Source organism: Haemaphysalis longicornis, unplaced genomic scaffold (assembly GCF_048455015.1).
Source record: "Haemaphysalis longicornis isolate Haplotype H1 unplaced genomic scaffold, Haemaphysalis longicornis Haplotype H1 scaffold_5, whole genome shotgun sequence".
NCBI classification, from domain to species: domain Eukaryota; kingdom Metazoa; phylum Arthropoda; class Arachnida; order Ixodida; family Ixodidae; genus Haemaphysalis; species Haemaphysalis longicornis.
This window is the reverse complement of record NW_027526385.1, coordinates 196,675,260-196,691,751: the sequence shown is the minus strand read 5'-3', so window position 1 is coordinate 196,691,751 and position 16,492 is coordinate 196,675,260. Positions and strand designations below refer to the sequence as shown.

The window sequence follows — 16,492 nt, the reverse complement described above, 5'->3', positions numbered from 1 at the left end:
AAAATGTGACTTGAATGTTCTGCTGCATTACTTCATCTGACAAACAATCCATATTTTCGATGGAACCATACAAGAACAATTCGCAATTCTCGATCGGCTTTCGTAAATACAGTCTAATTAATTAAAAGAACCCATGAAACAGCTTGTTGTTTTGGTTCCAACCCAGCGTTTATTGGTCCGAAATGCTAACATTTTCTTTTGCTGTCAATTATACAGTCGCGCACTCATCTAAATTTAACATTACTGAAATATAATTGTGCGAAATAATGCAAAATAACTCGAATTTCAGCACTTCAAACGCTACGCTCAAGACCGCTGCCCCCAGCCAAAACACGAATACCGCGCCTGCCATTGGCGACAGGCGAAAAATAGTTGCGCATCGGGCGTAACCGCAAATATCAATTTTCACCGGTGTTCTACTTGCACGCACGACTCTGACATGCAACGACGACATTGTTTCACTGACAGAATCAATGCAGTCACTATTTTCACACAAGGCAATTGCTGGGTCCAGCCCGCGAGCCCGCCCAAAAACCCGCACACGCGGTCGCCCCATTGCCAGCAAGGCGTTCGTAACGGCCCGTAGCAAAAACGTTAAAATCGAGCGCGCAACGCGCGATTCCAGCAAATTTATGCACCGACAGCTTCGCAGACATCACCCATAAATGAATACAGGCAATGCGCACACGTTTCATGCTCAATTAAAGTCACAATTTCAAATGGTCCGCTGAATGCCGAAAAGTGGCCAAAACGCACTTCGCGGTCTCTCGCGCCGTAGCATTACATGGGGTGCCAACGGAAAAGCTAAATTTCCGGGCATATATTCGCGCGCCCCGCGATAAAAGGTGGCGTACATGGACAAAAGAACCGCCTTTCAGAGTTTGCCACATATATTTAGGTGAAACAATTCGGAAATTCGTGAAAAATCCCGAAAATAAGAGGCGCCCGAGCGACGGCGATTCCCGTCTTCTCGACGATCTACGTCACAAACGGCCGGGGAGACGAGTCGGCATTTTCGCTTGCCGCTCCTCGAAACGGGCGTGAAACGACACAAAACACGTGCCAAACTGTGCTATATCGTCACCCTGAGCTTCGATGCAAGTTTCACGCTGCAAATCAACCGCTAAGTTGCGAAAAACACGAAAAAACCGATCGTCGCCAGCGGCCAGCGAAGCTGTCAACATGGCGGGTCGCAGCGAAAGTGTGCTTCCCCGGCTATTTTCGGTCGCGTCTCACCCTCGATTCGCGCCGTTAAAATTCGAGCAAATGCCTGAAATATGTCAATGGAACATTGAATTTCATTTTTCGAGACTTGTCAGAGTGCCCGACGCGACTGCGCGTGAACGCCGAAACTCGAACCGTGGAAAACGCACAATCTCGCTGCTACCGGCGTGCGAAAAAACTAAATTTTCGAAATGTTCACCGCTTCCAATCACCGGGAAACTTTGCAACAAGCTGGCCAAATACCTCTGCTAGACAACGGTTAAATTTTAAAAATTTTACCACGCGCCGCCAAAGCGCGCGCGATCGTTTTTATGTCACAACAAACACAATCTCAAATTTGAGCGGCTGTATTTGCGGCGCTCGGCTGCGCGAGATATTGTAGTTTTCCCGGAGGTCCGCGCGCCGCCAATAAAAGCGCCCGCTCTCCGCTCGCTCGTTCATTCGCTCTCTCGCTCTTGCGCAGTTAGCTCGTCCGTTGCTCTTCGCCCCTTCGCTTCGCCGTTCGAGTCCACGTCCGTCGTCATGTCTGAAGCCGAGGTCAAGCCCGCTGCTGCGACGCCCAAGGCCAAGGGTCGTAAGTCCGCCGCCGGAGGTGCCAAGAAGGCGAAGAAGCCCGCGAGCCACCCGAAGTACACCGACATGGTGAAGAAGTCCATCGAGGCGCTGAAGGAGCGTGGCGGTTCGTCTCGCCAGGCCATCCACAAGTACATCATGGGCCACTTCGACGTCGGCAAGGACACCAAGGTCGTCAACACGCACCTGAAGCTGGCGCTGAAGCGTGCCGTCTCATCTGGCCTGCTGAAGCACTCCAAGGGAACCGGCGCGTCCGGATCCTTCCGTCTGGCCGACAAGGCGCCCGCAGCGAAGAAACCAGCCGGAGCCAAGCGGGGACCCAAGAAGGCTGCGGCGGGAGCCAAGCCGAAGAAGGCAGCGACCGCCAAGCCCAAGACTGCCAAGCCAAAGGCGGCGAAGAAGCCGAAGGCCGCCAAGCCCAAGAAGGCGGCTGCTGCCAAGCCCAAGGCGGCGAAGAAGCCCAAGGCACCCAAGAAGGCGAAGTCTCCCAAGAAGCCCAAGGTCACCAAGAAGGCTACCCCCAAGAAGGCAGCGAAGTAGTAAGCCTCCCCTCATCTTCACAACCCATCTTGCCTTCATACCTCGCCGTCATCAAAGGCGCAGTGCATCGTTAACGTCACGTAAGGCGCTACCACTACTTCACCCCTCATGTCCATCGAAGAGGCTCATCCCCCGATCTCTGCCCGAGTGTGCCGGACAACCCACCAGCCGTGCGGACTTGTCATCTGTAAATACTCATCCATCGGACACTCACAACGGTGACATTGCTGCTTTGTCTCACTACCTGTTAAATTAAGCATTCTCGTGCGTTTGCTGCCTTGTATATATCATCGTCCCCCGTGAGATCAAGCTTTTATTACAAAAAAAAAATAAACGATGTGTCATTGTCACCCGACCTTTGTGTTTTGCACTTTATTTATCCCGACGAGACGTGTGCAGTTTGCATGTACCTGCGCAGGGCGGTCGTGTTTGTCGGCAATACAGCAATCTTGTTGGACGCGTCGGGAAAACAGTTGGGAGGGCACGATTCTCTGCCGACAGGCGTGGCTCGGAACCGCGCAGGTTTTCGAATTCTCCCTGCAGCTGTTTTTCATCGCCGCTCCCTTTGCCGACGGTTGACGTCAGCGGGCACGCTGCGCCATCTATCGACTCTGCTATAAAGTTCGCGCCCGGGCGTCGTCTTTTTATATTTTCGTTGTTGCGTGCGCTTGCTGTCTGCGTTTCGCGAGTGCTGTCATGGGCCTAGGAAAAGCGCTCGTCCTGTCTTAGGGGCTTCGTTGGCCGACGGGTACTTGCGTCGCAGGAAAGCCACGATTTCGGGGATGCTCACGTGTTAGCTTGCCTTTCAGTAGCGGTGCGCGTGGAGATACGTCTGGGAGAAACTGAATGCGGTCTTGTCACTGAGTTCTCGACTAATGCAGCGGCCGCCATGTTTACGATTTCACCAGCTATTTGCGCAGTGTAGAAACCGGGCTTTCGAACAAAAACCGTGTATTTGCATCGGTACCGGGACGCATGTATTTGTCTGCAGTGAGGCTTACATATTCCGGAGTTTGGTTCGATCGCACAGGCGACATAGAGCGAAGCCGTCGTCTGCTCTAATATCGACACGCCGCCGAAGGGTCGCTCGTTGGTGGGGGCTGCTCCTGGTGGTGTTTCCCGTCGTCTCCGCGCATTCCGCCTGTACATGTGGCGCCATCTCTGAGGTCTTCCTGCGACTGATGGCTCCACCGCCGCCTCCGCGATCAGCTGCTGGGGCGCCGGCTGATTCATGGCTGAACGAGCGGTGAGGAGACTTGCTCCGCGGATTACCAGAACGAGCAGCAGGTGCTTCGCTGCAATTATTAATTACTAATGAGCCAGCTGTACCGAATGGAAAAGTTACTGGAGCCTGGGTGAAACGGTCGCTAAGGGTGCACAGTCAAAGCTGCCCTGGTAAAACGCGATGGACGGTCGAAGACCAGGAGCAACGGGAACTATCGTCCAGTTTTGAGGTGCTTATGTAGAGTGCCGTGCAGAAGAGGACGCAAATGTCGCGGTTCTGGCGTCGTATCTGACAACGCGACGAGTAACTTTCGCTTATTTTTGTCCAGACTTACCTTCTCTTAGCAGCGATGACGTCGTGGCTACTTCCCAGGCGGGAGCAGCAGTATTTTTTTTTTGCCTGTTCAGAGCAGCTCCAAGCTAAAATGAAGTGATGCTTCGGACACTTGTGCAGTTTTATCGTTAAACATGTTTCGGGACGTTCAGGAAAAGACCGTGTGTGTGTTCAAAATGCCTCCCAAACAATCGTTCACAAGCATTACCACCGCTCTTGTTCGGCAAGATTACTCAAATTTTGTGACTGCTAGAGCGTATACAAAAGCAAGACGAGCGAAATACTCCGACTGTTTCTCGCAACATTTAATTAAATTTGTTCGTCCACTTAATGCAACGTCTAATTTGCAGGAAGGCAAGAATATGCTGGATTCGGTATGTTCATGCTGGGAAATTGCCTAAACGTAGCTCGGTTAGTTCCAAATTTTCTCTTGTGAGGGCTACGATGAATAGCTACTCGTTCGTTGACTAATAAAACTACAATGCTGCGATTTGCTATATCTGCCTGCGCTGGCCTTTCCGTTATGTAACGACATAAAAGATTTGATTCGAACAGTTCTTAATTTGGCACGAGCATTTCATGTGACGGAATTGATGGAATGGTTTAGCCTCTCCCATAGTTAAAATGACCCCATTGAATTGTATCAACGCATGAAGTGCCGCTCAAAGTGGAAGCCAGCAATGTGCATGCTACGGGCACAAAAGTAACCGCGCTACAGTTTTCGTTAGTGCAAAGAAACTGGTAGCTACCATCATCTGTGTTAGCTAAACGGCTCAAGGTTTCATAAAAAAATAACCAATGCAAAGCGGCAAGTGTAAAGAAAATCCAACTTTTATTGGACACCGGTTCTTTTATAGATGCCAGCAAGTGAAGAAAGAGCCAGCGCTTCCTCCGCTCCAGATAATCTTGATCCTTACCCTACTTAAAAGATTCAGTGTAGGCACATGCATATCGAGATAACACAAAAGACTGGCGTATTTAAAAGGGACCGGAACCAAGTCGCTCTCCTACGCGGGCTGTTTCCTTTTTGTATCGCTCTTTGCTCGGAGGTTCTTAAAAAAAAATATGACGTAGGTGCCGTTCAGAAGTTTCAACCGAAAGCTGCCTTCGTAGAGAATGCATTAACTGGATGCATACCTGCCAGGTTTCCCGAATTTTGACGGTTTTGTACGATTTTACGGTCGAAACGAAAATCTCCCGAATACCACACCCGTGTTTGGCTAAACCTTTCTACCAGTCTAGCCACATTGCGCTGGAGCTACCTGACACCCAATAACATCCTACACCACGACATCGTAATAACTTACAAAGCATAGTTGGCAATGCGCGCAAGTTGAACTGGTCAGTACCTGAGAAACGCTGAATGTGGGAGGCAGTTCAGCATGGTAAAACAAAATTGACCCCAGTTACGAGCATCAAGTTCTGACACAATCCGAGCTCAGTCGTGCTCTTTTGCCGAGGTGTAAAAGGAACGAACATTGTTATGCTCGACAGTATTCCCAGGGCTTCTTGAAAAAGGCGGAGTCAGCCGCATCGAAGATGTCGCAGCTGACCAGTGGTGTAGCTCGTTAGTAGTTTGGACGAAACAGTTCAGCTCCCACTCTGTTGTAACCAAATTAGAAATGCATGTAAATGTAAATTATTCCATTCTGTTGCTACTAATTTTTCTACCACCCCCCCTCCCTAATGCCATCTAGACGAACCTGGCAGGTATGTGGATGAAATTCCTGTCTTGACCTTGCTAGTTCGCGCGTATCAATACCAGGGTCACTGAACCTCTCCCGGATCTCTCGGTGACGGAGGCGCTTGAGGCAGCTGGTAAAAGTACGCATTCTAATTTCTTCGCCACCAACTGTTGGGTTCTAGGCTGGAAAGGCCTCCACGAGCGCGTTGCAGTGTTCGAGCAGAGTCGTCGCCCTTTGCTCTTTCCGTCACCCCAGAGAGCTTGACGTTCGCATACGGTCCTGCGAAAAATGTGAAGCATGATCCGGTTTGGGTACATTTTTTTTTGTTTCGCATGTAAGTACACGCGTTTGTAGAAGGGTGGAAACCTGGCCTAGTTGGATACAACTAATGTTTGAAAACAGCGTGTGAACTGCGCAGGTGCTGAACACGTGTGTGCCTGTCCAAGGGCACTCGTGGAAATGGAACTACAAATTGTCTCGTCAGGAGCCAAAGAAGAGCAGCACTGTTTCTTGCAATTTTACTTAGACCACAACAGGGCCTGATCTGACTAGGCTAAATGCAGGTGTATACTCTGCGAGTCACCCGTACATGTTCATTGCCAAGATAATCAGCCAGAAACAGCAAACAGCATCAAATTACAAGTGAAAAGGAGGCAGAAATAGCCTCCAAGAAGCTCTGGCTTAAATTGCATTCGGGGGAAGATTGGCAATAAAAAAAAGTTTAGCACATATACTGAACACTTTTAACTCGGAGATGCAAATATTGCATTGGTAGCGTAATCGGGTGCTTCAGTAAAAACATGCGGATGGGTGAGTTGATTCATGCTGAATGGGAATTGAATTGGCGCAAGGAATACGAGGACGGTGACAAAACAAGGTAAGCGCTGCCTAATAGCACTGACCGGGTGCTATTTGGAACCTATATCGAGTGAACCTCGTGCATCAGGGGCGGTATTCTCGTAACTGTCCCTTTTATCGTGACGTACTTCCGGTTAAGCAGTGGGCGTTGGCAGTAGGTTTGTTGGGCTTGCGTTACGTCACTTCCGGTTGTTTGCTTTTAGCGAATCAGGGCTCACCAAAAAGGGCACTTTTGAAAGACGCAAACGGGAAAAAATTCGAGAATACCGCCCCAGAGCAGGAATAGCGAAGGGCCTGTTCGGGAAACTGGGTGCTAACCTAATTTTTGAGTGCAGTAGTTATTCCGAATAAGCTTACTTAATGTGTGGTCGATGGTATGCATACGATGTGCTCATAAGATTTAATTTTGTTATGCAATTGTTCAGTCCGACAAACTGCGACACTCGTAGCAATTTGTGAAATAACGGTTAGAGAAGCGTGTTCTGCATATAAAAGATTTCAAGACTCGTTGTTTTTGTAGAGCCACTAATTACGTCACGTTCGTTGCAGTGGTGCCCCAAACTGAGGGGCAGATAAGGTCTTACAATTGCGCCGTATAGTTAACGCAAGAACGCTTGCTACACAACTTGTGTGTGCATCTTGATGCGCTTGTATCTACCTACTATGGGGCTCAGCCCAGAATTTATTTAAAAATGAAGGAAACTTTATAATTGGAATTGTATTTGCGTTTCATAATCGGGTTCATTTTGAGAGTTGAACAATATATTTAGTTCTATAAATGTCTAACTGCGATTTTTTATTTATTTCTGTTACTCTCAGGGCCCAAGGGCGTTACAGAGGGGAGTGGGAAATACACAATAATACAGACAAAAGCAGCAAAACAACAATAAACATTACAAATAACAGCTTGTTACGAAAACAGGTTGGCTATGGCTGAGCGAAAAGCAATCTCATTGCCGATTTCAGCTACGGACCCAGGAAGGCGATTTCAACTTGCACAAGTGCTGGGGACAAAGGCATATCCTGAAACAGGTTTGTGCGACCCGATGGATCGACGTGAACCTTGTGCTGATGGTTGATCCGGGACGACATGTAAGATGGACCGGACAATAGCCTGCTTCTGAGGATGGGATTACAATGATAAATCTTATGGAACAAGCATAAACGAAACACTTTCGAGCGATTTTCAAGAAGAGGCAAAGATAGACTTGGTTTCATAGATGTAACACTGGGTGTGCGGTGATAATTTGAAAGTATGAAACGCGAAGCTCGATTTTGAACGCTTTCTAACCCAGAACAGAGGGACGCCGTGTTCGGATCCCAAACAGTGGCCGCATACTCCAGTTTTAGATGAACTAATGTTTTATAATGTTTTAAAGTTTCTCTGGAGATAATACCCTAAGGTACGATTGGCGTTGTTAACAACATAATTGATGTGAGTTTTCCAGGACAGGGTAGATATGTGCACGCCTAGGTATTTATAGGACAGGACATCTTCAAGAGGAATATTGTTAATAGAGTAAGAGAATGCTTGGGTCTTACTTCGAGAAACGCGCATGCTTTTACACTTATTAATATTGAGTTTCATTTGCCAGACCTCGTACCACTGCAAAACACGGTCAACATCGGATTGAAGTGCTATAGCGTCAGAATCACTAGAAATTTCCCTGTAGATTACACAATCGTCAGCGAAAAGGCCGATAGATGAAGAAATATTAGTTGGTAAATCATTTATGTGTATTAAAAACAACAGTGGTCCCAAAACGGAACCTTGTGGAACCCCTGAATTAACTGGAGAAAAAGCCGAATCAGTACCATTAACATTTACAAATTGATAACTGTTAGTCAGGAAACAGTGTAACCATGCAAGTACCGTAATTACCCGATTCTAACGCGCACCTTTTTTTCGGAAAAATAGGTCGAAAAATCGCATGCGCGTTAGAATCGGGTACGAAACCGAAACCGCCGAAACAACGGAGATTTCGTCTCGCCCATCGCCATCTCAAGATGGCGCCAAAGCTTTTAGCAACAATTTTTCGAACGCAGGAAGCATAGGCGCCCAGGCTTTTCTATCGGCGTTCACACAAATAGTCAAATCGTTCCACTTGGGCACTTGATAACAGCAATTGCAGCAGCGGCTCTCGCGCGTTCAAAACGAGTGGTCGGCTGAAGCGTGCGCCTCTGGAGAAGTTCGCAGGATAGGCGTGCGAGGCGTGGGCCACGATCCCATCGATCATGGTTGAACGTTCGTTATGAAGTGTGGCATCGCGAACGCGCTTGACGGCACCAAGGACGAGATGTTGTGGTCAGCGGAGAGCGACGAGGAGGGAGATGGGTGAGGTTACTTCGAGAAATAAATCGCCCGTTTATCTCGCATTCGTTTTTCTTGCTCACAAAGTTCCGTGCGCGTTACAATCGGAAGTGCAAGTTTTTTCGTTTTTTTTTTGCCAGGAAAATAGGGTGCGCGTTAGAATCGGGGGCGTGTTAGAATCGAGTAATTGCGGTACGTTTGGATCTAGGTTCATGCAGATTCGAAAGTTTGAAAAGCAATAATTCGTGAGGGACTGTATCAAACGCTTTAGCGAAATCCAGGAATATGCAGTCTGGGATTGACCCGCGATCAAGAACAGTATGAAGATCATGCGTAAAGCATATTAGCTGTGTTTCACACGAAAACGATTTTCGGAACCCATGTTGAAACTTAGTGAAAAATGAATTTGCAATGAAATGTAAATTTCCAAGAAATTTACAATATGAGAATAAAGTACGTGTTCCACTGTCTTACAGCACAGGCTGGTTAATGACACCGGTCGATAATTATTCGGAGAATGTCTGTCGCCAGACTTGTGCAACGGGACCACCTTCCCGACCTTCCATTCATCGGGAATACAGGATGTTTCAAGTGACTGCGCAAAAAGTTTGCTCGAGATAATAGAACAGTACACTTTAGTATTAGCCAAAAACTTTGAGTTTACATTATCAACACCACATGATGAGGAAATTATCAGTTTACCAATTAAACACTCAAAACCATAATTATCAAAAACAATCGGTTCCATGGAACATGCATGAGTTGAAATTATTACAAGTAGAAAATGCAGAAGAAAACACAGCATTAAAAACATTGGCACACTCTTCAGCAGGAACTGCTGAATCATCTGGATATTTAAGCGTTACAGATATATATTAGGGCTATTAACGATGTTCCAGAATTGTTTGGGGTTATTTATTAGCATATTGGGTAGCGTTATATTAAAGAACGTGGGCTTTGCATCTTTCAGCGCCTCTTTATATTGGGTAGCTGCAGCTCGATAAGAATCCCAGCGTGTTTTACTGTTCGAAATTTTGGCTGAGCGAAACAGGCGCTTTTTCTTGTTGCGCAGTCTTTTCAGAGACTTATTAAACCATGGTTACTAGAGATAACCGTCCTAACCGGAACAAACTTTTCTATTGAAGAGGCAACCTTCTCTCTAAACAAAACCCAGTTATCGTTAACAGAACGCTGCGAAAAATCAATCAAGTAACTGTCTAAAAAAACACCAAGTTCTCTATTCATGGAACTGAAATCAGCCTTTTTGTAATCTCTAATTTTTTTCGGATGGGTTGAACGGGATTCATTCGCATCGAACAAATTCATGCCATCTTATTCATGAGGCAACTGCAGTATTACTATCATTTAACTGCTCCCATAAGAAGAAACCGCATACTTTTATCGTGGGTATGCAAGTTTATACTTGGTGTTCGTTCGTGGGATGAGTACAATATCATTAATATATATATATATATATATATATATATATATATATATATATATATATATATATATATAGTGGCTTTAAGGAAGACCAATATCATTTAATGGTAGTATATAGTAAGCGCCCGCATTTGAAGGGCATTTAATTTCCAAGCACCTTGTATTCCGCAGTGAGGACGTTTTTTGGTACGAAATGCCATGTTTAATGGAGTCGACGGCGTTTCTGGATTCCAAGAACAAACCTAGAGGGCAGTGTTTACAAATTTAATGTTCAGAAGGGCCATCTATTTCCGTCGGCCTACTTTCGCAGATACCATATTGCTGGTTCCCCGTCAATTTTGTTGTCAAGATATTTATATTTATAGCATTTTTGGAAGATACTCTGATAAGTGTGAACATAAAGGAAGAACATTCTCATGTAGAACTTTCAAAGATGTATACTAGATTTTGTTTAATACTTTACTCACAGCAACTAAGTTCTCCTGAAATGTGTTTTGTGCTGTTTGTTAAATCCCAATAAGCTTATTTTTATGCGTTTGTGCTCACGCAAAATTCGGAGGCCTCGAAACTGAATAAATTTATCGCATACTTTAATAAATACCTTTAAATACTTAAAATACTTTTTAAAATTACTTTTTTTTTGTAAACACGGGTGAACCAGACAGGCTTTCTAGCTTGTGTTCACTCATTGTAAATGCCCGGGCATAGTTGCACTGAACTTTAGGCCGGAAAGTGGAATATCATATACACGGGTTTGTTTCGTTGTAAACGTTACGCTACACCACTTCGCATATTCAATCACCCGCAAAAGTAGTGAAGGTATTCTCGCTCATTCGGCGCTGTTCTGGGCAAGTTTCGGCGCATGTAATTTTTTGTTGAACTATTGGATTAAACACTACGGTCTAGTGATAACTGAGGCTGACGGTCAGAATAACGAAAATCAATTCATCACTGTCGCGTCAGCTAACCGGGCAGACAGGACACAGAGCTACGACTGACCTACTAAATCGTCAAATTCACACGAATGACATTTTGCTCCATGAGAAGACAAAACGATTAATGGTACACTGTACTAAATATTCCCACGCGCGTTGTAGGTTCGCGGGGTTAGTACGCTCACCTCAGCGGTCGTCGCTGCATCTCCGGTTGTGGCAATGGCGGTGCGGATGCCAATCCCAGGCGGGCCTTTGTTGCGAAAGCCCAGCCGTCGCCGCCATTAGCCGAAGGTGCGCAGGCCCGGGTGCGTTCCCGACCCGCCTTCGGTGCCTGGCCAGAGCGTCCCCACCCGACAGCTGAGCTTGGTCCTCGTTCCGCAGCCCGTGGCGTCGTCAGAAACCGCAGCCAGTACTCGGCCGCCGGGTCTCGATTGGTTGGTTGGTTGGTTGGTTGGTTCCTTATGTTCCAGGAGCGAAGCCTGGTTTGCGTCCTCTTCTTTCCCTTCGTGATTCCACCGCTCGACATCTTGATTTCTTCTTTGTTCTCTAACCTCACTGTTTCCCGAAATAGAGCTTGGCCATTCTTACTAGGGGTAGCCGAGCTTCTTTCCTCGATCGCCATCTCTTGTGTGGCGGTGTTCCGTTCCAAGACAGGCGAGGCATTTCCTGTTGCGCCAGGAGAGCATTTCACAGCAACAAAAATAATGTATGGCAAAAATTTTAGCGTCACTAGTGCTTGGAAGCCAGGCTGTTTAGGTCGAAACCGGTGACTTCACATCTGGGCTGTTGATGCCGAACAGCGGAGTTATTTTACCAGTTGAACAAAAGAACACAATGAGTGTTCGAAGCGAATCACGAGGCGTCGCTGGGCAACGGAAACAAAATGGTGTTTTTCGGTTAGTGTTGCTTATGTCAATGACATTATAGCTGGTGATGCGATGTTTTGCTTTCCGGCGTCATGCGGGTTGGCAAGGGGTAAGAATTTTTACATGAAAAACATTCGCTAACACCATCAGTGCTGCCACTCCTGCGCCAAATGCGCCAATTTGCGCCAAATGAGGTATCCTGCGCCATCCTGATAAAAAACCACGATTTTGCAAGCAAGTGCGCCAAAAGTGAGCCAAAATTTGTGTTGCGCGCACAAGCACTACTTCACAGTGGTCTCTAGACATGTATAACTAATTCGGGTTGATAACTTGGAACTCCCTAGCACCCGTCATCGTGTTTGCCGCGGTGAGTTTGGTTGGCGCCGTCACTGTACCGCCGATACAGTGTTTTCGTCTAGCAAGTCATTGCAGCGCTGGCGTACCGCGGTTAAAAACTTTCCTTCTTGCTGTAGTTTCCAATAATTCCTGCTATAAACTATAGGTAGTTTTAGGTGGCGTTTATTGCCGGCCCTCTCCGCTCCGGGAGCCACTGGGAGCGCCGTTTCGCGGCATGCGTGACGCGCTCGGCTGCAAGCTCTCGCTTCGCTTGTTGGGCTCGCGGAGGGGACCGCCGCAAGTGAAGCGGGCTGTGAAAAACGGCCAGTCTCTCAAAAGCATGAACCTCATGGAGCGTTTTATGCTCGCGAAAACGCGCCGCGTAAGCACCCATACGCTGCGCGCGGCGCGGCAACATGGCGGCGGCTTCGGCCGCGAAGTGGTGTGGGGAGCTCGAGCGACCACTTTTAAGCGCTCTCTAAAACATCGCTCAAGGCGCGCGCGAAGTTGCTTGTGTGGTAAAGGAGCTTATAATGTGGGCGAAATCGGTACTATAAAACATCATCCGCGTCGCTAGTGAAAGCGGGGTGGTAAGCCTAAAAACCGCCGACGGAGCCAGCCGGCCGTGACCGGGCTGTCTCGAGCGCTTCACAACCGCCGCCATGAGGCACGCGCCTTCCCATTGGGGCAAGTCGCCAGGCTCCTCCCACTGCCGCGCGCGACGCGCGTCATTTTCTGAGCGTGGCAGAAACTGCCGCGTGCGGGCGTGAAAAAATCGCACGCGCAACGCCGACGCGCACGAATCGCATGCAAAAGTGCTCCATGCGCATTTCTTGTGCACATTTCCAGGTAGCTTGGAAGTGCGCACGAGGACTGATAGCAAGCGCCTGCACCTAATAAAATGAAAAAGTAAAACACAAGGGCTTGCCTCAACAATTAATAAACTAGAAAAGAGGCGTGAGAGGCGCGTTGTTTTTTTGCTAGGCAGGTTTGTCGAAGCCTTTCAATATTCATTATCGTGTTGCATGTTGTCTTTTATCCACACCAGAAAGGAACTAAATACCTTGCAAATTATGTTTTGTTGCATTTTGCTATTGGTGGATACTTAGGGGATTTAATTGCATCAAACTTCTCGGGACTTCTAGCGACTGTTTCGAAATAAGTGGAAAAAAAAAACCCCATTGCCCCAGGAATGCCAGGTTGGGCTATAAAGAGCCAAATATGGCTACTTTTTCTTGTGGTTGTAGAACTTTTCTTTATTGGCTATTTCGCTATTCTTGGGCTATTGGGAGAGCTGACTGAAAGCTATTTTTAATGCATGTTTGAGCCTGCCAACTATGAAGCGTTTTCAGTGACTCCTTGAAAAAGTCTTCCCTTAGTAGGGACAAGAAGACCATTATTCTTCAGCTGTGCCGTCCATTTGTGATCTCATTTGTGAAAAGCACCTTGAAGCCTATTCCATGGCGACCTCCATGATACTGGTCAATTTTTAGTGCTGAGAGATGCTTTGGACACATCTAGCAGTTGATGTTTAGTTGCTCCAAGGTGCTCCAAAACTGACATTTAGGTGCTCCAAATTGCTCCAAAATTAATAATTTACTGATACAAAAATTGCTCCAAATCACCGTTCATCAGTGGCACCACTGCACCATGCAAACCTTGGTGTTCTGTGATGATACAAAAATAGATATTTAAATCTTCGACGCACACTTGGTAAGCTCAACGGACAGGCATATTCAAAAACATAATTTAGGTTCACACAAATTTAGGTTCACACCTTCCCTGATGGCGGATGATAAACTGAAGCCACCAGTGTGCTGAACACTTCGCAGGGGATTCATGAGTGCATGGCAATGTAAACTCAGACAACACGTGTTTAGGTTATCTTTTATGTAAAGAGAGCTTCAACCTACTGTCCTATGCGATAGATGAATGATGCGATGTCGAATGTGTGATTTAGAAGCTGCTAAGTTCCATCAACTGCAAATGATTTATTTCTGACACTGCTGGTGTTAACATGATACATGTTATTATCCGCTCTTAAAGATAAATTGCGCGTTCGGCTAGTAAAAATGCTTGTATTAATATAATAGAGTAATTGCTAATGTGAACAAGTAAAAACATAACACTGAAAGAGAATGTCACTAGCATGCGCTACTTTTTCAGCGGTTCTTATTGAGTTCGACTTCATACTCAACGCGAATAAAACTTGCTCGCCCATTGCCCAGCGGACTACCAGTTTTCCATCGTTTTGCCAGGTATATTTAGACCCCTTTTTAGTTTAGTTTACTTTCATCATACAAAGCAGCTGAGTTTTAGGGTTTTTTTTTTAAGAAAGTACTGAGCGCAGTCGTTAGCTTAGCTTTCAATTCACCTTTCTTTCCCGTCAAATTATCTCGTGTTTTTTGTTGCCCGAAGTCGAAAAGGCAAACTGGTATTTTTACACGATTCAAGGACAGTTTGTGAAACTGCTCAAAGTTAATTTATTCAATTTGGTCGTTTAAGTTCACTTGTCAATTCACTTGTCAAGTCACTTGCTGTACTTAGCAAGTTACTTGCGACTTGTGCAGTACAACGAATTTCCGTGGTCTGTCTCCTCTTGTGCAGTTCGAGGTTAATGCCTTGCCGTTGCAGTCTTCGTACATCTTGGCTAGCGAAGCTTTGTCGGCCGTTTCTGTTGAGGTATTTATTTCGTTTAACTACCGTATCATTTCCTCAGGTACGCCGTCGCATTGGTCTCATAAATGCCGAGCCGACTGCTTCATTCTACCGACCTTTTACTTTACAAGAATGGTGTCATCCTCGGTATTTCTGGAAGATTTCGGTAAATTTCAATCAGTTGGGTTTAAGTGCAGCTTCGTGTTTATGCATTTGTATGTTTGGGGTTTCCGCCTGTCGAGCTGCAGAGAGAGAGAGAGAGAGAGAGAGAGAGAGAGAGAGAATGGTTTAATGATACTGACGAGGTTTGTCCAGCAAAGCCTGACATGCTACGTCAGGTGAAAAATGAAACGAGTTAGAAAAAAAAAACAAGCAAAGAAAAATAAAAGCAAGAAGGGAAGATAGAAAGAAGGAAAAATCAGAAAAAGTCAAAGTATGATGAGAATTGGAGTCGCAAGCAAGTTCAGTAGTTTGGTAATAAAAGGAAATGTTGAAGTATACTCGAGGAAATGTTAGAGCTGCAGAGGTAATGCAGATTGAACATTTGCAGTTCTCTTTTTGCTGCCGTAAGGTATAGCGCAGAAAAACCACAGGACAAGAAAGGAACCTACACAGCGCTGTACTTGCGTGTTGTTTCTTCACTATAGCTTGAACCAACTACCCCAAACTTCAACTTCTTTTTTTTTGCTGCGTTCGGATTAAAAACATTCTAGCTAATAGCCAAAAATACGCCTAGATGGTGGGGGCATAGTCAAATATGGAACAAGTTGACTTTGTTTCATGTCGATTTGTCAATAAGCTAGACGCGGGTCAGAGTTGTTATTTGGACATTCAGAGCAGCAAAGTACCATATGAACAATTGCGGCAACAATGGTGGTTGCAGTGACTAATATTGGCTAGACAGGTACTAAATTACAGCCAACCTGCAATATTTGAAAGCAGGGATAAACTGCACGCCGCTGCTTCTGCCGCCACCGTTTTTGGAGAGAAGGCGTCCACTTCGGCCGGTTTTCTTTTTATCGGCGTGTTGATGAGGTCGTGCCTTGACAGGAAGAAGATCGATTTCATCTCGTGAAGATCTTGAATATCAGCAGCGCAGAGGTATCGCCGTCTGAGCGCAGACCGGAGGCTTGTGATGTATAGGAAACTGCAATACTTAAAGGCAGGAATTCTTCCCAGCTCCATGCCACCGTCTTTGCGGCAACCACCTCGGCTGGTTCAACATAAGTACATTGTTCTTGTGCGATGTCTAAAGCCGCGTGCAGTGACTAGGAAAATTAAGAAAAAAAAAATAGTGATGTGTGTGAAAATAAGATTGTGATATATCTTCCAGTAGCGGTCGTTGAAGGAAAACTCTTCGCTTTGTAGTTTTGGAAATGAAAGTGTGTCGGAGGTTGCGTCTGTCCACCCAATGGTACGATGCCACACAAATATAAACCTTTGGCAAAGACTATGCTTCTGGGGGCGGAGGTGGGGCTGTTCTCATAAAACAGATTTTTCTATTT

The 16,492-nt window shown here is 46.2% G+C and overlaps 1 protein-coding gene across 1 annotated transcript; it reads left to right on the top strand.

Moving 5' to 3' along the window:
* Positions 1-1,669: 1,669 nt before the first annotated feature.
* LOC144138928 (histone H5-like) lies at positions 1,670-2,692 on the top strand. Its single transcript, XM_077671444.1, has one exon. The coding sequence runs from the start codon at positions 1,747-1,749 to the stop codon at positions 2,335-2,337; it is 591 nt and encodes a 196-aa protein (XP_077527570.1). The 5' UTR covers positions 1,670-1,746; the 3' UTR covers positions 2,338-2,692.
* Positions 2,693-16,492: the final 13,800 nt, after the last annotated feature.

What these genes read in the sequence shown, in the direction of transcription:
- LOC144138928 (XM_077671444.1), top strand. Translation starts at nt 1,747, where the DNA reads ATGTCTGAAGCCGAGGTCAAGCCCGCTGCTGCGACGCCCAAGGCCAAG.